The 24,578-nt window shown below is 36.3% G+C and overlaps 2 protein-coding genes across 5 annotated transcripts; one reads left to right on the plus strand and one right to left on the minus strand.

Annotated features, from left to right (window-relative positions):
• The first annotated feature begins 626 nt into the window (after positions 1-626).
• LOC137393251 (transcription factor ETV6-like) lies at positions 627-4,083 on the plus strand. Of its 3 annotated transcripts, none has more exons than XM_068079710.1 (7): positions 627-725; positions 866-1,095; positions 1,196-1,503; positions 1,900-1,996; positions 2,439-2,792; positions 3,255-3,450; positions 3,711-4,083. In XM_068079710.1, exons 2-7 carry the CDS (start codon positions 885-887, stop codon positions 3,799-3,801), a joined length of 1,257 nt encoding a protein of 418 aa, XP_067935811.1. In that variant the 5' UTR covers positions 627-725; positions 866-884; the 3' UTR covers positions 3,802-4,083. The 3 variants fall into 3 exon arrangements, with proteins under 3 accessions (XP_067935811.1, XP_067935813.1, XP_067935812.1); XM_068079712.1 differs by having other exon boundaries at positions 1,199-1,503; XM_068079711.1 differs by having other exon boundaries at positions 644-725; positions 872-1,095.
• An 11,798-nt stretch (positions 4,084-15,881) lies between these two features.
• On the minus strand, positions 15,882-22,887 carry LOC137393596 (thyroid transcription factor 1-associated protein 26-like). 2 transcript variants are annotated; one of them, XM_068080222.1, is made up of 5 exons: positions 22,792-22,887; positions 22,311-22,377; positions 16,596-16,698; positions 16,351-16,459; positions 15,882-16,246 (listed from the first exon to the last, which is right to left on the minus strand). In XM_068080222.1, the coding sequence occupies exons 2-5, from the start codon at positions 22,369-22,371 to the stop codon at positions 16,037-16,039; spliced, it is 483 nt and encodes a 160-aa protein (XP_067936323.1). In that variant the 5' UTR covers positions 22,372-22,377; positions 22,792-22,887; the 3' UTR covers positions 15,882-16,036. The 2 variants fall into 2 exon arrangements, with proteins under 2 accessions (XP_067936323.1, XP_067936324.1); XM_068080223.1 differs by having other exon boundaries at positions 22,796-22,877.
• Positions 22,888-24,578: the final 1,691 nt, after the last annotated feature.

The following is a 24,578-nucleotide window of genomic DNA, read 5'->3' on the forward strand; positions in this document are numbered from 1 at the left end:
ATGGTCAGAGTTCTTTGAACCTTGACATCGTCCTTCACCTCAATGCATTTAGCATAAGACAAGTGCCTTCAATACAATAACGCTTATCATAGAAATTAGGTTACACTGTTGTGTTGCAATGATATGAAGAAAACTTCTGAAAACGACTTTGGAAAGATCGGTTTTTAATTGTTAGGAGTGGCAGCTGCACCATTCTGCTTATCCTTTTACTTATGAAGTTCGCTTTGTCATCTTTCAACAACAAACAGCACTGACAGACTTCTGCTCGTAATAGTGTATCATTTCATTGATGGATTCTTTTTATGAACTTTTACCTTCCTTGCTCTTGCATCATTGTCAGTTTTCAAACTGGGAAAATTTGGTCTGGAAAATATTGACTGGACGAACACATTGAGATTATTTGTCTGGCTACGTGACCCAGTTCCGTCTTGCTTGCGTCAAACTTAAAGAATAAACAACATGATGATTTATCACTGCGCTCTACTTGACTATAATTTGGTCGTTCTTTGTAGTGTGATAGCCTAGTTCTTCCATTTGAGTGATAACAAAAGCTTGATGTTTGATTGGCTGAGCGATCCACCAATTAGATCTGATTGCGAAATCTGGCAATATTTTAACTATTTGTGGCTCAACAGGCAGTTAATCAGCCAGTTGACACTTGCTTAGCACAAGTTGCAGATCATTATTGTACATAGGCTAATTCATCTGACTAACACAGGCACCAAGTAAGTTTTGCTACGAACTGTCATAGTAAGAGTTTATCGTATTATTAAACACACATGTCTCGTTGCATTTTTATAATCTCATAAGTGAATATTTTTGTTATTCTGTGCCTGTTGGTATATAACATCGAAAGCACTTGCAGTTCTAGGAGTCGAACCAAAATGTTAACAATTGAGAATCCAATCTGCGAGGAAAGATCGTACCTTGATGAATGGAAACGAACAAGCACCCAACAGCCAATATCAGAGGTTAAATCTGAGCAGCCCTGGGATAGACTCAGCTCCAGCGACACATATGAAGGCTCGCCGGTCTGGTCACCCCCTTCGAGCACTGTTGACACCGGCTATAGCTTGTCAAATGCAGCTCCAGAACGTAAGCATTTAACTATTTCCTCATTCATATGGGCATTCGTTTCTGTATCGAGGTACTCGGTGAGATAAAAACTATATACAACATTGTGCTTTGTTTGCAGCAGTGTCCAATTGGAAGGACAAGCCTGTGCAACAGTGGTCAGTAGATGAAGTAACTCTATGGATTTGCTCTCTCATGAACAACCAATCCTCCCTAGCATTTGATCTTAATAGCTATGGTCCATCAGTCAATGTAGCCGCTTATCTCCACCTGACGGGAGCTGAACTTATGCGCATGTCGTGCAGTGAACTCCAGGATCGGGATCCTCAAAGTGGTACCTTGGTTTATCACTCGCTCCAGAATCTCCTCAGTCAGACTAGCAACCTATTTCCCTTTCCTTCTACCACCATGCCCTCTTACATGCACATGGTTAGTTGATGAGTCTCCTTTAGTCAACGCAGTAGCATTGCCGCTGTCTCCATATAGGTGCAGTGATGGGTATTCTTGGTCTGTCTTAGAATTAGACTTTGATACATTAGCATATGTCCTTACAAATAACACTCCAATTCTTTTTAGTCGTGGTACTTTAATAAATACCCAAAATCTTGTAGCCGATGTTTACATTTCTAATGTGGTCTTCATTTCAAAATTATGTAACACTAGCCGCTGTTAGAACAATACTTGTGACCCAATCTATAGCTGATAGCCATGCTATCTCATCCATTCACGTACACTAAAAGGTCGCGACCTGAAGCCTTCATCACAGTTTTATTAAATGATTCATCATATTGCGTAGCTCATTTTGTGTTTTTTATACCTTCACAGGACACCGTGATTGAGTCTAGCCCGAGTAACCATCTAGTGGCCAATGAAAACCAGCCACGAGGTCCAGACTTGATCAAACAAGAGCCCATGGTGAAAGGTGAGAATCTGGATATTAACTAGCAATAGAAACAGTTGTTGTTCAAACGCCTTCAAAAGCAGGTACAGCAATGATTAATGCGGAAACAAGTAGGCTATCGCTGTGGTTAGCTTTAGAATATTACCAGCTTATAAACCCCTTTTAAATCTGCTCACTGTCATTTGCTCACCTATAAATTAGTATTAAACACGATCGTATCTCACTAAGCCTCCGGCTTATCTTCCATTACACTGCAGCCAGTTGACAAGAGTACTTGTGAACAATTGCCGGTACCATGTAGCCAGTTTTCCCTGTGAAAAACAACAGCTAAATGTGAAGTGTTGATGATAACGAAAGCCTGGGAATCTTGTTTGTTTCTAGATTGCGTGCGCGATTAAGTATTGTTCAGCTTGTTTACATTACGCTACAGTACATTGATGTATGATGATGCAACTTGTTACAGATTTCATACAGCCCCGCCTGCCGTCTCTTGATCTCAAGCTTATATCCTTCGATATTGATGACCATTTTGACAGCATCAAATCTTTAGCTAAAGAGGCAACAAATATGGACCAATTTATGAAAAGTTTAAATTCGTTGCGATGCAACGATAAACAGCGAGGCAACTTGCACAATGATCAGAATTCATTCACACCATTTGCCAGCCACGTCAACAATGGGATCACCGCCCTTCACCATCCTTGTCATCTGCCATTTCCAACAAGTGGCTCCCCGATGCTCTCACCCAGATCGGATGGCTCGATGACGCCACCAGAAGACCTCACTAGGGACTTTGGCGGATCATACTACCAGAATGGTGAGTTGTCCTGTAATTTACTTCAGACTGCCTTTGAGCCTGCAGACGGCGTTTTTTATGCAGTGTTAAATATGCCTATAAGGAAGTAACTCTCCAATGTTAGTCTAATTAACTTACTGACCATGTAATGTTTGTATAAGGAAGCAGCTTTCACACGAAGACTTACAAAATTGAAAGCGCAAATTGAAAGCGCGGGTGGACGCAGTCGAAGCGCGTCGAGTTCAAACCTCGCTAGGCTATTTGTCATAACTAACGGTGATGACATTGTCAAGTATGTGGCGGGGATGGTCGGTGGCTGGTACGCGTGATCATTCAGCTGTAAACACAGTCAGGGTGCTTGCCAAACTACGTAGGCCTTGCTATTAATATTCACATTATATGCAACTGAATCCTCTGTCCTAAATTCTGGCATCCTAGATATAAGCCACTCGCGTGTTATGTAATAAATATTGCTGTTTGTAGAGGTGAAAGGCAACCATTTATGGGAATTCATCAGAGACCTCCTATTTGACAGCCGCTACAACCCATCGCTAGTCAAGTGGGAAGACAGAGAGGAGGGAATCTTCAAGTTTGTCAAATCCGATCAGGTTGCTAAACTATGGGGGAAGAAGAAAAACAATCCAGCTATGACCTATGAAAAGCTATCCAGGGCTATGAGGTAGGCAAGCGCCGGCTCTGATTGGCTGTTGTATTTCCTTGTTGAGTATTGTGAGAATAATATTCTGGTACATATTTAGTATCTAATGTTTTTTGCGGCTTGGCTAAAACCGTATCGATATCAAGGGTATTAGCCTCTGATGCAGTTTAACTTTAACCCATTATCAAGTTTGGGTAATTGAATGATATGGTGGTTTGGAAATGATGTTTTGAAGGTCGCTGTTCCGTAAATAACAACATATCTTTTGTTCTCTTGCTTAGGTATTACTACAGAAGACAAATATTGGAAAGGATCGATGGCCGCAGACTGGTCTACAAGTTTGGCTGCATGGCCACCGGATGGAAAGCATGAGCTACAATGGCTCAAACCACAAAACCAAAATCTCCCAGTAAGGGTAGATGTTTCAGTAATGTCTGTTTTAAGGCAAACATTTTTAATAACATTCTTTATCCTATTTTATATTGTTATATGTATAGCTATATAGATAAATATTCTTCAAGTCATTTTTACATCTTTTTGAATGAGTTGTTGCGCCGGCGCAATAGCCATTCCTGTACATATTTTTACATAATATTTCTTATGCACGCATATCATGAACATAGCTCAGGAACCAATACAGAAGTTAAACCTCAATTGTCAAACACATGTTGTTTTTGCAGCATCTATTTTTAGATCATTTCAATCAGGGATGAGCAGGCAGTATAATTTATGTGAAACCTTGACCAATTATAAGATGGTTCTTGTAGATTTTAGCATGATGAAATGCACGGTGCTATGCCAGCATTGTTTAATAGGTGATGGGTATGTTTATGCCTGCATGGCATATCACTGAGCAAAACAATTTGATGAATTCATCCTTTTTAGGCCATTATGTCTGAATGCTTGCCGAATAACAGACACATTTTTTAATTTGTCAAAATGTGTAAATATGTAGCTATTGAATTTGTCTAGGAACTTTCCTAGAATATATAGAGTGATAAAATTAATTCCAAGATTATTTATTCAAGACCAGCAATAAACCCGATGATATCCGAGGTCTCTTTCGTTGTCAATAAGATAGGCTGCCGGTGGGTGTTTACCAACCATCTGGTTCTTCAAAACCAGAAGGAAGTTTTATACCAAATGGTTTTAGCGGCCTGGTGAAAGGCACAGAGTGTATACATGTGAAGCTTCGATCAAATTGGCCAAACATGGAAACGCAGTGTCAGACAGACACAATGACAAAATTGGATTTATTAATAGAACTATCGAAAGCTAGTAAGAAATGACACAAATTTTAAAAAAGAAGTGGATACATAAGTAGCTTGATAGAGGAGACCAACAAAAATTAGATCAAAATATTTTAAATAGATCAATCCCATTGACAACATGTTGCACACAGAAGAATGTTGCTCTTCTAAAAGATTGACTATCATATCAGAAGACCGCTGTAATGTCGTAAAGCAATATAGATGACAACTCTCGAATGATCGGGACGAGTCATCTATTCTGGCTACCAATTTCGAAACACCTGTGACTGCTACAGTTGCTACTTTGACATTCCTTACTGCTCAGAGTAAGACGTCATAGAGTAGATTAAAAAATGGACCAATATTTTGTTTCCTGCTCCAATATTGCATCTTCACATCTTAACAAAACCAATCTGTTAAAAAATTGATCGTATCTTAGTGAAGAACTATTGACTACATGACAGACACTTTCCGCGTGTCTCTTGTAGGTTTAAAAACTGAAAGCTCGCTATGGTTATCAGAGGTAGCTAGAGTCATAGAGCTGTCGGCTACTTTGATAAAGATTGACTTGTGTACTTCTGCAAATATTACGACCACAGTTCGCAAACAGGATTGGTGGATGATGGTGGGGTAGGAGAGGGGAACAAAGTCAGAGCTATCATGTCTCACCGGTTTATGAGATCATTTCTATTTAGAACAGCCATGTTTCTTTAATTCAAATCAGCATGAAGGTGAATGAATCATACCATTTCACAGAATATCCATTACAAGCTTATACTAAGTGGATGGAGTGAAGGGGCGTGTCAGGAGTTATACCACAGACAGTGACATAGACTCAAAGTTGCACATCTTGATTTATGAAAAAGCAATTAATAAACATTTTTTTAATTGTTTGTTAAAATGGTTTTGGTTGCAATTTACACCCTTTTATAAATAATGAGCTAAATTAAAAGTACCTTTTCGTTGTGATGAAATGAAACCCTCTATACAAAGCTGCAGAGTAGCTTATTTCCCATTTATTACCAAGAGCTGCATGTGAATGATCCGAGTGATTTCTGGCTTTCACTGAACCAGAGTCACTATTTAAATGGGAAGGATATGGTATTCAGCAGGCAGAACAGGTCAAGACATGCTCGAGTATTTCCATCCAGTTGCAGCAGCTAGCCAATAGATAGGTTTATCCTCACCCTCTAGATGTTGCCACGGTGCGTCACTGGTAGCCTATAGCGCTTTTACTGATGATGTTTTTGGTTCTGTAAGGGTGTCCAGTTAACCTTCCCCATTTGTATGGAGGTTGACGGTTTAGTTTGCCGTGGGCTCTACAATAGCTTATGATAGCTTCCTATATAGGAGAATATCTTATGACAACCCTATTTAGGTACACTATTTAAAACGTTCTTATTCTACAGTGTAATGTTGTTGTGAGGATTATTCTTATCTCATGCTGCAAGACATTCTTATCAAAATGCTGCAAGACATTTCACTTTAATTGCGATCTGATGACTAATCTGGGCTATAGAATGGCTTGAGGAGGCTCCTCTAATCCCCCTCTAATGGTCACACATTCCTCCAAAAGTTTGTTTTCCAACTCTTATGGCACTCTCGGGCATAAAACATCTAAGCTGAAAAACTTTCTCACTTTGCTGTCTTTCAACTTTGTCATTTTTTAGTCCTTTTTCTTTAATAGTCATCAAGTCAAATTTTTTACCTATTCAGGAAGTTTTAAAAAAAGGGGGAGAACTTCACTTCCCTTCTTTGAGTGACGGATTGTTATAAAATGCTAACACCGCATGTACGTATAAGGCTTATCAATAAATATTTCTATAAAAAGCCAGCTTATTCTAAAAATTCTGTGAATGTCTTACTTTTTCATTTTTGATATTCGACTCTGCATACATAGACAGCAAAAACTTTTATTGGCATAATTCTCATGTGTTGTATTTTGCAATGACATTGTTTGAAGGGTTTTTAAGAATGTTTTTATAATCTCAAATGTAATTATTATTTACCAATTGACACCTATTAAGCTTTTCATTTGTTTGACTGAATGAAAAGAGCAGATAATTCTCACACAAGTTTGCAAAAGTAACATCTATTACAATTTCAATATGACAAAAAGTAGGGTATTGGATGATCAAGACCATATAGAGTTGGTGTATGCCATGTGACAATAATACGCAAGATTTGCCTGTTACATTCCTGATTAGAGGGCTGTGGGGCGCATTTCACTTGGTGTAGCAATACAGTCGCTGCTAATATTAAGGAAAAAAGGTCATATGTCAACAAGCTCCATGTTTTTGCAGTACCGTGTACTGCTTTCACTGCAAATGAACCATTAATAGTCATTTACATTCTCTTTTAAAGCTTGACGGGTAAACCTTTGAGAGCTTTTTAACCATACCTTTTTAACCATACCATAGCTTTTTAACCATAGAGTTCATGTAAAAGCCTCCTTTAGCTGTATATGTTGTTAGTACACTTTGTTATTGCTTTTAAATTACCGGAACCTAAGCGCGCCTGCTTATAAATTTCCTCATATTTTCTACAAATAAACAATGTATCTCATAGACTGTTCTCTAGAAGCTACACAGACAGCAGGGAATAAGGACAATAGATCAAAAGCTTTTTTAACTCTCTGCACTATTTGTCTTCGTAAAACAACAGTGAGCAGCTACTAGAATAGTTCATAATTTAGCTTTATGTATTGTAGCCGTACCCATTGATGATAGCTCTATGCTTAGCTAAGGCTAAGTATACAGCTATCATTAATGGGTATGGCTTGCTATTTTGCTATATCTCACACACAAAAATTGAGGTGACTTTACTCAACACTATGTGCTAAATGGTGATCGTAATAAACCATTGAAGCAATGTAGCTCAAGAGAACTCTTCTCCAAGCTATTCGTTCAATCTCTGGCTTATTTTGATACTGTTATCAAATGGAAACCTGGTCTTCTTGGTTTTGGTCGAACAAGTAAACAACATGCAGAGTTGGTTGAGTTGATATATATGCAGGTAGACCAGGCCTACTGCATGTCTGTAGAAGACAGGCTGTAAAAGACATTTAGTTCCAGGCTTGACAAGCTGTGTGTCATTATATGGTTAAGTCGTTGGGTAGATCAGTAGATGGTAAAAACTGTTCAGCTTGGCTAGTGGAAAGCTTTGTTGTAGTGTGCGTCATCGTAGTGATTATCTCAATCACATAGCTTGTTGCACAATACCTTTTAAAACACTTGATAGATTATGAAATCTTGCCCATTAGAAGTTAGTTCTAGTATTTATGGACACTTCTAAAATTAAGGAAGAAGGATAATATAAATCAGTAGAACAATAGCTAAAAGAATCCGGAATGTTAAATAGGTTCAGATGTTTATTCCAAATACTGCTAAACAGTTCCACACAGTGATGACTCATTAAGACAAAAGAAAAAGTAGACAACTCTAAATAGATCAACAATTTTTATACCTGATATTTAGGAATAAGAAAGATATAGCATATCATAAATTTTGTTTGTTCATTAAAAATTGCTAAAAATTTTGGATAAAATCATTACAACTGAAACTAACTTATGAACTTGAGTGCAAATTTTGTTATCGTCAAAGTCATGATAATGTAACCTGCAGCAGATCTCTTTTGCAAATTTGGTTTCAGCTACTGAAGCTGAGAAGTGTGACTTTGTTTTATTTTATGAGATGAATAGTTAGACTGCATAATATTATCTTTACTGGCTGATCATTTTATGATTTTGAAAAATAATGAGTTGACCTTTGTCTGTGTGATAATGTGGTGATAAAGAAGTTTTTGTATGTTGTTAATATCATAACACATGTTTAAATTTGTGTAAAACAATTTGTGTAAAATCTGCAACCTGCTAAACAGAGTCAGGGAATAAATTTAAATTGGCACAAAAGCCAAATTGGACTGGCAGTGGCTAATTTGGCAAGAAATGTTAAAAACTCAATTGTTTTGTGTCTTGTAGTAAAAAAAATTAATATTTGATAATAAATTTTTTATATAGTAATAATCTAAATGATCTAAATTAAATATGTTTGTTGCATTGCTTATGACTATGAAAAACGATAAAAAGCAAGACAGTTTTAGCTATGGTCACTATTATATTAATAAGTTTGTTTGTACTCGCTCAAACTCTACCTAACATATATTTACTTTTTACGCAAAAACAGTATCTAGTGCCCTAACCAAGCTGGTTGGGTGTTAACCAGCTAGTATATATTCTTGCAATTCAGTTTCGACTCAAATACCGGTGAGCATTTTATTGGTTTATTGGCAAGTTCATGTGTTTATATAGATTCTTAAAATGTATCAAACTAGCTTAAGCTGAAGAATGTCATATGAAATCTTACAAATTTGTAACGTCCATCGGTTGTATAATTCTGTTGTTATGGTGGCTGCTTTGCGTTGCTACCCAAAAGAAACATGGCCGCCTTAACATTTTATCATAACACAAACATTAGGATGGATAACTCTCGAGGAAAAAATAGTTCTTTTGTTACGACCGTCTGTGTTAGTAATTATCGAGCGAGTCCATTCCCGCCGCATATTGATTTGTTTTCTCATGATATCCGGTGGCGTTTCCTCCCAATTTTGAAGGTTTTTCGATATTTATTTGTTACGAAGTTATTTTTTGGTTAGTTCGTTTCTTTTTCATTTCGAGCTTGAATATTTATGGACGGGTTTTGTGCAAGAGTTTTTAATACCGCAAAATTGCTAATCAAACACATTTAATTTAATCTTCTTATCGTTTCATCAGTGGTATTGCTCGTAAAAACTGGTTCTCTCTTTTTTAGTTGTATTAATAAGGTTAGTATGTTTTAAGGTGTAGATTTATTCACATCGTTGAAAAACAGTTTATATGGTTGTAGTCGCATTAGATGAATCTTCATATGTGGGTTGTTAAATAACTCACCACATAGTCAACAGACAAACACTGCCTACTGCAAACTCCTCTGAAGTTTGTTTGTCGACCTTCATTTTAAGCTTCCTGCAATCTGCAGTCAATAGTTCCTTCCTGTATTCCTAGTTTGTACAATGTGGTACAACCACACCACAATCTGAACTGTCTAAATATAATAGGCCTATGCCTTTTTTGAAGCCAGTTGGATTGATTTGCTTTTACACTCAGGTTGCACAATTCAGCAAGTAAAAAACAGGCCAATACTTTACACATGGTCTCAATGGCGCTCACACATTTTCACGATCAATCAATTATGATTAATTACTGTTGAAATGATCATAGCTAATAACTATGGTACTATGACTAATACCTTGTTTTGTATTATGTAGAACATACATGTATCATTAGTCAAAAATTTTGTAGAAAGTTTTCTTTGCTGCTGATGTCACTCATCACTTTGTTGCAATCAGATGCACAATGTTTTTGCTAACATTGCCACCAGCCAATGCATTGGGGGGACAATAGCCAATTGTCATCATAACTTGTACACCTCCAGCTTGGTCATCTTCCTATCTCATCAAAACCTTGATTATCCCCCTTGACCATGCTTAGATCGTTACAACAACAAAGTGCCAAACACTCATAAACATAACCAAGCCAACCAGGACTAATCATAGTTTCTTCACATTGTAAGGTTGTACTGTCCCTGTCATATTTTCATTACAAGATGCTCAAATATGCCTTTCGAACTTCAAAGAGCCTCAAAGACAAGCAAACCTCCTTAATAGACAAAATTTTATGCCAAAGCCATCACCTTACTGAATCGCCAAAAGGTTATTACCTCAACTTGCACCAACACATTTCTTCTCAATATATCAACTCAGATTTAAATGCGTTGTGTTTGTAATCATTTCCAACAAATTTAATTTTTTTTGTTTTTTTGATATCCAGTAAAATCTGTTTGGACCAATAATGCACATATACAGCGGTATTAATGCACTGCATGCTTTTTCCATAGCTACTTCAGCTATAAAAATTATTTTAACATTCTGCAATCGGTTCTTTTGTAGCTTTAAACAAAGTTTTTGTCTCATTTTCTCAGTCACAGGGGAAATGTTAGGTCTTGTGCCAAATGTACACAGTACTTCTTTTCCATCTGAATTCACATAAAGCTCTGCATGATCTCACACTTTGACAATCAACGGCACAAACCTCACCTTGAGGGAAGACTTCTCAACCTGGTTTTACTGCAGGTTTTGTTGACACGCTCTTTTTTGCACTTTACGCAGTCAAGAACTCTTAGAAATACAGAGCACCTCCCAACCCAAATTAATTTCATTCAACTTATTACCATAACATATACCTTTTGTGCTTTCTCTTAAATAAACTTAAATAACGGCCGTTCCTCTTTTTCCGCCATTCAGGTTCCAACCTACGCTTGCAAGAGTTTTTAGAATGACTGTTAGCTCTTCTGCATTTTGCGCACAGCTACTAAGCCTTTTATTGTTATAGAAAGTACCAGAGTATTTACTAGAAATACTTTTGATTTCATTTCCATTTTCTTTCTATGCATTAGTAACATCTACTTCTGCACCAAGCTTTTTGATTCTTGTGCTAGCTTTAGTACTCTAGGAGTTTTTCCTGAACTGCCAATCCAAATTTAAATTTGGCTTCAATTCCATTTTAATGATGAGTTTTTCGAACCATTAACAAGAATTTCCAAAACTTGTTCCCTACATTATTTGCCCAAAAAATTCACTTTACCACTGAGATCTTGAACTCTCAACATCTAGTAAAGTTCATTTTTTTTAGTGTGATAAGCAGTGACAAACTTCATTGTTCTGGCATATGCAGTATCTTCAGTGCCATAAGTCTATCTAACTGACACAGAACTTCCTCACATGTTAAATCAGCCCTTTTATATTAAGACCAACAAAGCTTCTCGACCATTATCACCAATTTCATTCGGCAGCTCAAGAAGTTTCACCTAACCACACAATCTATCACTACCGGTTTTGTCATACCATAACTTCATCATACCCTAACTTCATTCGCATCATTTCTACCACAATTTTAAAATTTATTAACCTTTTCACATTGACTTTTTCACATCACCACTATCCAACTTAATCAATAGAAAATTGTTAAAGTTGCAATCCGTAATTAGTGCACAATTTAAGAAATCGCTAGGCCACACAAACGTTAAGTGTATCACATAAGACTTTGGAAACATCACTGTAGCGCTGAACACTCACAAAACACTACAAGGTCTGGAAGCCTACAAAATACATTAAAGCACCATGCACAGCATGGCACAAAATACAATAGCATAGACACAGCATTTTAACAAGTACGTGGTGGCAATCTTACTGATTACAGCATGTTAAATAACTCACCACTTAAATAAACAGATGAACACTGTTCACCATTACCACTTTGTAAGTCCTTCTATAGGTAGGTGTTTGTTTTAAACCTCTTTTAATCCTTAGCCAATCTCTCTGAGTTCTTGCAATGCGGTGCAGCCGCACCCGCGATCTAAATTTATGCATGTATAACATAGGCTATATGACATATATTGAACTTGCCCCTTTTTCCCTTTATTACCATGGGGCCGAGTTAGAATTGTACTTGATGGATGAACAAAATAATTATGCTACAATGTATTAGGATATACAGATATCGACGAGCTTTGTAAAAATCTATACACAATCCGTAACAATTGCCAGACAAACGCTTAGTAGTCATGAGTGGCCTGTTGATCATAAATTAAGGCAGTTTGTCGACTTATAGTATTTTAAAATATGCAATTTAGATGAAGTTTCGTCTTGACTTCTGCTCATTCAGTGGTGCAATGTAGTTTAGTCCATTCAAGAATGGACGGAATTATTAAACTAACTGTTTAGGATGCAATTTCTACAAATCCCCATGAGAATCATCCTGCAACTTGCCTGACTGAACACCCAGGCTAGAAGAGCTTTTTTTACTGATGCTAAGTTGACAATGCTTGTATTTGTTGGCTCGTTATTTGGCTATTGGCAGGTGGTTGAAAAATACTCATTTCCGATTGTCTCAATTTTTCCAAAGTGTTAATCACTCAGCTTGACAAAATTTGAGTGACCAAATTTTATGCGAAATCAAGCAAGCTGAACACTAAGGTAATGTTGACTTTTTTCTAAACAAAAAAATTTGACTGGTCATCTTTCAATAAATTTTTGTTTCTACAAAAACACTAACACAACAGCTAAAGTTGTTGCTAAGATAATTGACGAATACAGGAACAAACTCACTTTTGGGCCACAAAGCTGCCTTGAGGTCATGACCGTGGTGAATTTGAGTTGAGATCACATCATGATCCAACCATGCAAATAATTGTCAACATCAACACTCATAGACTTTTTTATACTTGGCTCTTGCACTAAAGTAGTTGGGGCCTTTTTTATATGAAGCCTGATGAGTGATTCAATTGAGCGAATTAGCATAATTTACTTGATGTGTGCTACATATTTGATTCACATATTATGGCTGCTTTTTATGCTGTTTCATTATTTGTTCAAATGTTTGTTCATAAATACCTTAACACAAAGTATATCAACAGGTATATAAACGTTGGCCCATGATACTAGGTCGTAGTAGATTTATATTTTAAAAATTTCTGGCAAGTACTACATGTACAGGCAAACATGGATAACTCGCCCACGCATAGCTCGAACACATGGTTAACTCGAACGGTTTTTTTGGTCCGTTCCCACGTAATGATAAATTGCTATAGATAACTCGACCTCAACTCTGTTAACTCGAACAGGTTTTTGCCCAACGGCTGCCGAGACGGTTGTTATCGCTTTAGAAAATCACTTTATTCCAAGTCATAGAGGTAAACCTCAACTTTTCGTAAATCATAGGCGTCGTTATTACCACCGTTGGCAAAATATTTTTGTCAACGACTTTTCTAAAGGTTTGGTGAATTTTGTTTCTTACCAAACATCCGCTTAGCGATCGCCTTTCGGAAGCATGGAAAAGTGAGGTGACCTTCGCATAAACTTCAAGAGAAATCGGCAAAATTGATCTTGGTTAAAACGCTCAAAAGAAAGTGATGTCTTTTCTTCTGAGCATTTCAACAACGATCAAGTTTTGCCAATTTTAATCTAAAAAACGTCCTGGCAATAACATCACCTCAAACAACAAACTAATCTCAAGTGATAGAAAAATATCTATACTTTTTGATAAAAAAAGTTTTAAACTTTACATTAGAAGCATTTAATTTGAAACAAGTCATTTATGCTTTTGATTTATATTATAGTTTCTATATGTACATGTATCTACTAATAAATAAATACATGGACTTGTGACAGTGCTCTGATAACTTGAAGGCTCTGATAATTCGAACACTTTCGCTCGGTCCCGTGAAGTTCGAGTTATCCATGTTTGACTGTATTAAATTAAATCAAACGAGAGATCAAAGATATTCTACAACAATCGGTCCCATCATCCATTTTTCTGCCCAGACATGTGATCTTTTCTACTGCTATCTCTATCCCATCAAGAGCAAGCTAGTCCAAGTATTAGCAAGATGTTGTTGTAGACTAAACCGTGGAGATAATTAATATATGTTGACTCTCCTCTAGTTAATATGTTAGTTTATTTTAGTAAGTACTAGCGGAATACCCGGCCATATAACAACATTTGTCATTGCTGGCTTGCCCGCGATGCCCGGGTATTAAAAATCAGCTTATAAACAATGAGAGATAATGTAGTTGTCTGCCACTTGCTTGGCGCATTGTCAATGGCTAATTTGAGTAAGCTTACTAATAAGAGCTGACTACTTGCTCTGAGATCAAATCTTCTACGATACGAATTCTTCATTCCAATATTTTAATAGCTATAGCCGGACAAACTGAACTACATACACACAGACTTACACACCCACATAGCGACATATATCGCCTGGTGAATCCATCAATCTCGTGTAGCTAAATTGGTAAGGCATTTGCCTGGCAGACAATAATACCAAGATCAAATCGTCTGCCATATGGATTCTTCATTCAAATATTTTAATAGCTATAGCCGGACAAACTGAACTACATACACATAGACTGAGATATATATATTAAGATGTATATAGTTTTGCAAACATTCATGATTCGCATCCTTCATCACTCAGATGGCGCATTTCCACATTTAAGCTTTTAAAGTGCAATATTCCATTATTGTCAATTACCTCGATATCTAAATGAATAAAAGCGTGATATGCAATAAGTGTTTGAATATGCGAAGTGTGGCAGCCAGTTTGGTGTTTCCATTTAGCATTATATTCAAATGATGAATAACAATGAGGATTAACTGAATGCTAAATAAATTAACGATATTAACATTTTCAGCAATTGCTGAGAATGTCAATATCATTATCAAAATTATTGGTTTTACGCTTTATTGAGAATTTAGTTCCACATGTAGATGTCCCCAATTTAATCGAATGAGAAAATAATCATAGTTTCCTGTTGTTTAAAAACACACCTTCACTCCTTATTGTATCACCTTAACTGAAGTTCATCCTCATATGATGGCCTGCCAACGAATAAACACTGTTGATCTGTGTCTTATGGTTGTTGGTTTTTACAAAATCGTTTTATTCGAAATAGCATTATTTTCATTACCTTTCAACCTGCTTTAAAAATCTAATAGATTTGCTGTGAAGCTTCCTGAATGGTTTTGAACAAAATCCTTGCATCAACACTTCAATTCATTGCAGTTCATATTTTTTATGACATACAGTTGAAAGCTCTTTATGCAAACTTATGGCCTTCGTCGTACATCATTTGAAGGAAGCATAACTCCATAACCATAACTCGTAACTCATATACCATGACTGCTGCTTACTGGTCATTTCAAATCATTTATGAAGCTTGTGGTGAATCCTGATGTGATTTTAATTGTTTGCAGCTAGCTCACAAGTAGAAGCTAATCAAGGGAACAATATTGAAAGATCAAATCATGTCGCAACAAGCAGACCTCAACACAAGAATGAGAGTTTCGGCAAGGACTGAAACCTCTACCCTAAAAATAATGCTGACATTTACAATCATGATGGTCACATTGCCAATATTGTCATACTTCTTGTCAAAGTATGTGATGGAGGGCGTACTTCACATGGAGTCAGCATACCTGTACGCAGCAGGCATTGCAGTTATTACAGTGCATATCATTCTAGCTTTATTTGTTGTGGCAGCTTGGAGAGAGGATACAAAAGAACTCAAAGCAGAATAACAGTTTTGTATCAAATTTGTACTCGGTAGCTGTTTGTACTTTTATTCCTAACACTGATAGTTAAAAAGCAATCTTTGCGCAATCTGGATTTAGCTAAAATTGTATTTCTTGTATATGTACACTAAATATACAATCTAGAAAGCGATATCCATGCCATGATGTTCTAAATTTCAACATGAAGCTATGACATCCCACTAGAGGACGGTAAGCTATTTTTGTCATTTTCTTTCTTTACATTTCGCTCTATCTTCTCTAGAAGTAGAGTCATCTGATTGTTGAGATAAGGTTGACCTTTTCGAGTCTTTTTGCTGAACAGCTTCTGCCGCTGCTTGCGTTTCTCTGCAGCTGCTGCCTGAGCTTCTTCCCTTTCCTTTATTTTTTGTTCCTTTTCCTGTAACCAACATACAGCCAATCTACAACTACCTTTACTCTAAAAACCGAATGTTATAGGAGGATTTTTAATGTGAGGGTAAGAGTATATAACCAGACGTTTACCTGCTGTCTTTTTAGATGTTCTTCAGCAGCTGTCCTCCTTTTGTTTTCCGCTGCAACGTTAATTGCAGAGTATGTATCTGTTCTAATGCCCCCTTTTTCAGCTTTCTGTCTAAAAGAGATCACAGCTATTTGTCATGGTATACAAGGAGGACGAATACATATTCATGAATGAAATTACTACTAAATGAATGAAATTATACTATACTATAGTATAAAGATAGACACCACAATATCAACTTCCTTACTTTTTGATTACTTCGTATAGGTCATCTTCTCGATGCTCTTTTCTTAAAATTTTTTTGTAGTGATTTATTGTCTTCTTTTTTCGTATGGAGGTAAATCCAACTGCTGGAACGAAACAAAAGAAGATAGAAAATGGTAATATATTCAATATTAATGCCATCTCAATAGCTCTATAAAAAGCCCAACTGCCAATGGCTTTTATGCAGATCTATTCTATTCCACTTGTGCCAACATTAATATAAACAAACTTTTGAGCAATTTTTTCAGTGTGACCTTTTAGGAATTGTAATTATCTCATTGGTCTGTACAGAATCACAGCAAGAGCAATCAAAAATATACTGCTACAGAAAACGCCAACAGAAAAAGAAATGCATGAACAAAATTAATAGATAGAGACATAATCATCAAATGTAAAAGGTTTTGAGTGCAAGCATTTGAAAGTTGTATGACTAGAATGTTTCACAACTTTTGTTTCTTTTTCAATGAAGGTGGAGCTTTAAAATTCATTCCGGTGACAGAACAGTTTTCAAACAAAAATATTTAAGCATCCTATTTGGGCTGAATTATGCTGATGCCTGTAGCAAGAGGTTTTGCAGTGAGATTTTTTTCATAGTCATAAGAATTCAGAATGAAGTATTTTCACAATGATTTTCATAAAGACGAGTGGCTTGGTGCTATCTTTGAGATGGTGGTTGTAACAGCATTTCTGACAGAAAAAGCTTACAATTGTTTGTAGAATTGAGTACATGTACATAGTAATGATAGCAAGTCTTTGGAAAGAGAGTGTTGGATACGGATGCGCTTTGAAGGTTTGGAGTACTCCAGAAAGGTAAAAATCAACAAACCAAGCAACAGTTGTCTTGATTTGCTGTTATTCGCTGTTAGCTGTTATAGGCTTAGAGGTTGACAATGTTATACACCATAAAACCTCTAATTGAACGCCACATCTATTCGACCGCCGCCTCTGTTTGACCACCAATATGGGAAGGTAGTTGAAAAATAAAGCCCCACCCTTTAATTGAACACCACCTCCATTTGACCGCTACTTTGACATTTTTTGATCTTTACAAACCCATAATAGCAAGTGATCAATAGAAGTGTCCACAAAATCGTATTAATAACGAATCGTTTACATAAATAATAACCATATCTCTCATTGTCCAATTCAAACGCTTTTCGCTTTTTTTCGTAAAAACTTTGAAAGCAACACCATAGAAATAATTAATAACTGGATCAGGCTAATAGTAGTTCCTTATTTAATGCAGTCTTGATACTTTGAAGTAGGTATATAAAAATGGTTTACATTCACAATGTATATGAGCGACTAGTTTTATGCTAAAAGTGGTGCTTAACAGACATGCGGCTAAAAATTTATCATTACATGTATTAGTGCGAAATACAATGCGTAAAAGTTTTCCTCTGCTAAAAAACTGTTTGGACGCTAATATCGCCTAGTTCAGCTGTGCAGAAGAAGAGCTGAGGTCAGAAGACATTATGGAAGGTTTTGAACAACCAAAAGATGTTCGTTCCATCGTAGGCAACAATCAGAATGCAACTTGCAATTTGTCACGAATGTCAAATTGCTAAAATGTCAATTGACCCAAAATGACACGCAAAAATGTCAATTTTATTTCTGCTTGAAAATATGCATAGCAGCCGTAGAAGTTACGCAACGTCACTAAAGCTTGGTCTCATACTTCTTATTAGTAAGTTCAGCAATATGGATAGTAGCTTACTCATATTGGTCATTGGCAATGTGCCAGGCTACTGGCAAGTGACAGGCGCTACATTACCTGCCACTGTTTCTAAGCTGTGTTTCAATACCTATGCAAGGTCGGTCATTCAACTAGTGTACCGTAAATACCCGCGTATAGGGCGATACCATGTATAGGACACAGTGAATATTTGACCCAAAATGATAGAAAAACTGCTTAACTGTGCATAGGATGCATCCCAATTTTAGTTCTAAATTTTTATTAATTTTTATAGAAACGGTGGTGTTTCATTTAAATTTCCGTGAAATCATTCGACATTCGTCGAATGATTCCACGACGAATGACATGACATTCGTCGAATGATTTCACAAAATCATTCGTCATGTCGAATGATTGGTGACAGCGATGAGTGCTGATGTTAGACGCCTTACCATGCCGTGTAACCAACAATGTTAAATCAAAATTGAAGTGGCACAATACAGACCTCGTCTTCATCCCCGGCAGTGTGACCAGTATTTTGCAACCGATGGATGTCATTGAGAATAAGCCATTCAAAACAGCATTAAAGCAGAAATGGGATGAATAGATGATTAATGGTGAGCATACTTTCACCAAGGGCGGCAACATGAGGAAAGTCGACATGCATATGATCTGCCAACGGTGACCACGAGAATAAATATTGTAAGATCGAAATTTTTATAATAAATTTTTGGTATGATAAATGCATAATTTTTAAAAATAAAATTATCCATGGATAAGATGCACCTGGATTTTTAAGTCAACTTCTTAAGAAAAAAAGTGCGTCTTATACGTGGGTATTTACGGTATATAGATTATTTGATAGTATCATTGCGGTAACCTGATCTTACAATGGATCCATGCTTGTAACTCCTCGTCTATTGCACATAAAATGCTAACTTTGATTGCAAATTGTAGCAAACATCAATGAGTGCAATGAGCCTTTATGCGACATCATTACATAAAGATATAAAATTAAAATGTCTTCCAATTTATAATGAAATAAAAATTAAAAGCTCCAACAAATTGCATAGCAGGAAGCAAGCTATAATATCATCCCAAGTTAATTGCATGCAATAGATATCAACTGATAGAGCTATTTCTCGGATTCTCAATGCAAATTTATTAAAAGCACTTTGATAAGTTGGAGATAAGTTAGCAGATTTATTGCAACCAAAACAATCAATGTCGCTCCACCGGAAGAAGAGGGCAAAATATAGGTGGCGTTCGCCTTGCTCGTAAAAGTGTTAAATTTATCTTCCCAAAATTATCATACATAATATATATATAATATACTCATATAGTTTATACAGCTCCATTTCATGTTGAGCACTGTGGTTTTAGCTCTACCTATAATAAATCGCAATATACATACATATATATGTATATATATACATGTATATATGTGTATATATATACATATATATGTATATACATATATATGTACATATATATGTACATATATATATGTATATATATATACATGTATATATGTGCATATATATACATATATATATATACACGTATATAGTCATTGGGGCACTGGGCACAATAATACCTGTGCATAAATGTGGCTTGCCCAGATACAGACAGCAATCAACTCAAGTGAGTTGCAGAAAATTGCACTATTAGGCGCAGCTAAGATCTTGAGGCGAGTGCCCAAACTCCCAGGTCTCTGGTAGGAGACTCGAGTTAGAGCAGAAATTACCACCCATATGGGTTAACCGGAGTGAGGAAATAATTTATATATAAGTATATATATAAATATATATATACTTATATATAAATAACTATATAATAATTATATATATTAATATAAATAATTATATATACATGTATATATAACTATATACATATATATAGTTATATATATATATATACGTGTAATAGTTATGCAAAACAGTTGCACTTAACTTTCAGCTACTGGCAGTTTCATGGCTTTTTCTGTCAATCTTCAGGCTGCAGCAAGCTTCAGGAGCAGCCTGAAGATTGATCAAAGAAGTCATGAAACTGTCAGTAGCTGAAAGTTAAGTGCAAATGTTTTACATAACTATCACCATTTGCTCCAATTTCTTGTAGAGCTCTTTTATTTTAGTATTACTTTACTGTATCATTTTATAATATAGTAAATTTCCATGTATATATATACATGTATATACTACATATTATCGCTAGAGACACTAGTTTCGTAAATAATGATAAAGAAAAAGCTCTCAATACAGTAAGTGTTGAGTGAATTAAACTATAATATAAAATTAGTAAATCACTAAAGTTGGTTTTAAGTTCATATAGGTAAGTAGGATAGGTCATGTGAAATTAGAACAACTACTACAGCTCAATATGGCGCCTTACAGTGCCTCGCGTTGCGTGTTCACAACTCGAGTTGCACAACTCGAGTTGTGCAACTCGAGTTGTACAACTCGAGTTGCACAACTCGAGTTGTACAACTCGAGTTCATCAAAACCCAAGCCGAGTTCTTTCAACAGCAACTCGAGTTCAACAACTCGGCTTGAGAAGATGGAACGCGAAGTACTTTTTTGGTGCATCATTAAACGCCGTTACAATAACTTCTATGTTCATTTTCGGTGTTCATTCAGTTAATTGTCAGGTTCTAGAGAGATCACTCTTTTTTCATTTGAAAAAGAACTGGCCCGGCTCCTACATAGATTGTTTTTTAGTTTGTTTTTTACATTCTACAATTGTTTTTGTCTCTTTATATCTATAGAAATAAAAATGCGCAAATCTCGCCAATATATATAATTTAAATATGTATATATATTTAAATTATTATTAATAAATTTCTGTAAATGTTCTGTGAATGAGACACCCCAAATACTCACTTTGCTTTTTTTACAAACCCGTGTTAGTTTTGCGTAACTATGGCGCCTTACAGTGCCTCGCGTTGCGTGTTCACAACTCGAGTTGCCGAGTTGTACAACTCAGCCTAAGTTTTTGATGAACTCGAGTTGTGTTTCGCAAAACTAGCACGGGTTTGTAAAAAAGCCAAGTGAGTAATTGGGGTGTCTCATTTACAGAACATTAACAGAAAGTTAATAATAATAACTTAAATATATATACACATTTAAATTATACATATTGGCGATATTTGCGCATATATATTTCTATAAATATAACGAAACAAAACAATTGTAGAATGTAAAAGGCAAACTAAAAAACAATCTATGTGGGAGCCGGGCCACTTCTTTTTCAAATGAAAAAAGAGTTATCTCTCTAAAACCTGACAAGAAGCTGAATGAACACCGAAAATAAACAAACATAGAAATTATGTCAACGATGTTTAATGATGCACCAAAAAAATTCCATATAAAAATATAGCTAGAGAAAATGAAATGATGAGATGTTCTCAAGCCGAGTTGTTGAACTCGAGTTGTTGTTGAAAGAACTCGGCTTGGATTTTTGATGAACTCGAGTTGTGTAACTCGAGTTGTACAACTCGAGTTATATTTACGAACTCGAGTTGGTAAATATAACTCGAGTTGTACAACTCGAGTTGCAAACTCGGCACACTATAATTCGCCATTTATTTCTAGTTTTACAGTACATACATACATAGTTTAATTTCTCTTAGCTAACAGGTGCCTATTGATGTACCATTGTTAATATAACTAGATCTACGGTTATGCTACTGCAATACCAATATATTGCAACTTACTTTTACAAGTCGCGTTGCGTGTTCACAACTCGAGTTGTGCAACTCAAGTTGCAAACACGCAACGTGAGGCACTGTAAGGCGCCATAGCTCAAAGTATTCATGCTTGTTTTAGTGAGATTGTCAGTTGCTAGAGCTGCAAATGCCAGCCTTTTTATCCTAAACTTACAGCATGTCATGACTGCTTCTGGTGAAGAAAAAACTAACAACTGACAATGTGTAAAAAGCTGAAATTAAATACATCTGTTGCTTCATACTCCAGTGTGTGCTAAAAATTGAGCATGTAAAATAATCAATTTTTTTGTCGTTGATACCTTGCTTGCCGCGAGAAGAATCATGCCCGGAACCTTGCCTTTTCCGGCGATCTTTTGGCATCACCACCTAGATAATATAATAAGCGCCCATTAAATGAAACTTTGTACAACTCTATCTAGACAAGTATCGTTATATATCATCTGCAGAAATGACAAACAAAGAAATCAGCAAGATTACTCATTAGCATCATAAGTAAATTGCCATGAGCGTTTTTGCAATACTCACCGATAACCACCAGATAAAAAGCAAAAAGCTGGTATTGTTCTCTTTAATATCACATTACAAAAGTACGCTAGGCAAACTTTCTCAGACAATTATGTCAAATTGGTGCAAAAAACGTATGGCTCTGCCTGGAGCGACATCATTTAATCAGCGGATATAAAATCCTTTTAATGGTGCTATTTATAATGTTTAAGGACATTAAATAATGCACAATATAAGCTTATTTCAGCACTGACCAAGTGCTTCCACGCGACTTACTAACTCGGGCTGACAGGAGCAATGGAACCAAACTCAACAATTACGGAGCTCGACGGATTCTAGCAACATGCGAATTAACCAACTGCGTGTTTTAATGGAAACGAAATAATGCGCCTTCAGTCTTACGATTTGGTTGCCGCTTACGTATTTTTGAAGAACTCGGTCTAATCATCTGCCGTTGAACTGGTAGGTCGTTCTAGCTGACAAATCTCACAGAGTTAATTCGACGTGATTTGACAAGCTACATGTAGCTTTCGGATAACTCGTTTTGCTAACGCATACATGTACATGTAATGACTCTAAAGTTGGTTTGCTCGCCGACTCAACTGCCCAGGGTTGATATTCCCTCAAAAGGCCAATTAGGCTCGGCACAAAATCATGTTTTTGAGGGGGTTTCAGCAATGATATACAGCCACCATGGGGGGCTGTATATCATTGGTTTCAGACCATGGGGCACTGTCAGTGAATTTGATACTTTAGGGGGCCCACATAAAATTTACTAAGTTTTGCTGAACAATTTCTTTCATTGATTGGCCTGATTAGGTGTTCCCCTAGATACATAGGGGATACATATGCTATAGGCCTAGTGGAAGTTATTTTTATAGCTTCTGAATCATATTGGATGTTTAGCGGGGCGTGAAACTTGGGCGCCCCCTAGGGAACTCCCAGTGTTTAGGGGGTGTATTTCAAATTGACCAACCAGGTGATTGGGGGTACAATATCCAAGTCTGGACCTAGCCAGGTGGGTGTTTTTTCAGAGTTATCAACCCTGAGCTCAACTGCTGTAGAAGACAGGTTTATCAATGAATCTATTCCCTTAATTTCAATATTAAGTTATTAAATAATTAAATATTGCAATTTAAAAATGAAATAATGGTGGATTGTTAGAAGCTTGATTTCGCTTTTAGTTTAGGCAGAAAAGTGGGGTGATAAACAGAGGTCGTGGCATATTTTGATGATAGTTCACTGTGTCATGCAGCTCTGTACATTCACACTAACTATTAGTGATTTTTTATGTAATCCCAGCAAGTTTTACTATTATACTAGCTTTCCCATAAGTTTAATTATAACTTTTATCTGTCATAAAAAGTGAAGTAAGCTGGTGCAAACAATAAACTATACGAATCCGTGGTTATTACTTGTTGTGTGCGTAATCACTATATGTGTATATTAGGAGTAGCCATTATATAATTTTTTATTATGTAACTAGCCATCTTCTTTACCCTTTTAAACTTGCTAAGGCCCGCCCTCTCGGATATGAATAGTACCTCCGCATGTATGGGTATATTCATTCTTGTGCACAATACAAGACATACTACAACCTTTGCTGGATTTTTTTACAAGCGTCAACTAGCTAAAAACCATCTGCAATGCACCAGCCTTGACAATGCATCAGCAAGCATCATCTTAACTAAGCAACTAGGCTGGCAATTTCCTAAATTGCACAAGCGTCACAGTGCACCAGCAAATATCATCGTCCATAAGCAACTAGGCTGGCAATCTCGCAGATTGTACCAGCATCACAGTGCACCAGCAGAACAGTTATATCTCTCTGGCCATTTCTGCTGGTCAGGACCCACAGAAAGTGATATTTTTCCTACAAAAAGCAACAGCAAGTTTGGAGTTGCGATCTCTGTAAACAAAGGGTCGAGGATCAGACAACCTCCGTGACTGGTTCACATTACCCTGCTAACTAAAATCCACTTCAAAAGCCATAACTTTTTCTGTTTTGGCTCGAGTATACTGTAGAGAATGACTTTGCTATCTGTAAAAATTATAATGTGTAC

Source organism: Watersipora subatra, chromosome 4 (assembly GCF_963576615.1).
Source record: "Watersipora subatra chromosome 4, tzWatSuba1.1, whole genome shotgun sequence".
Lineage (NCBI taxonomy): Eukaryota > Metazoa > Bryozoa > Gymnolaemata > Cheilostomatida > Watersiporidae > Watersipora > Watersipora subatra.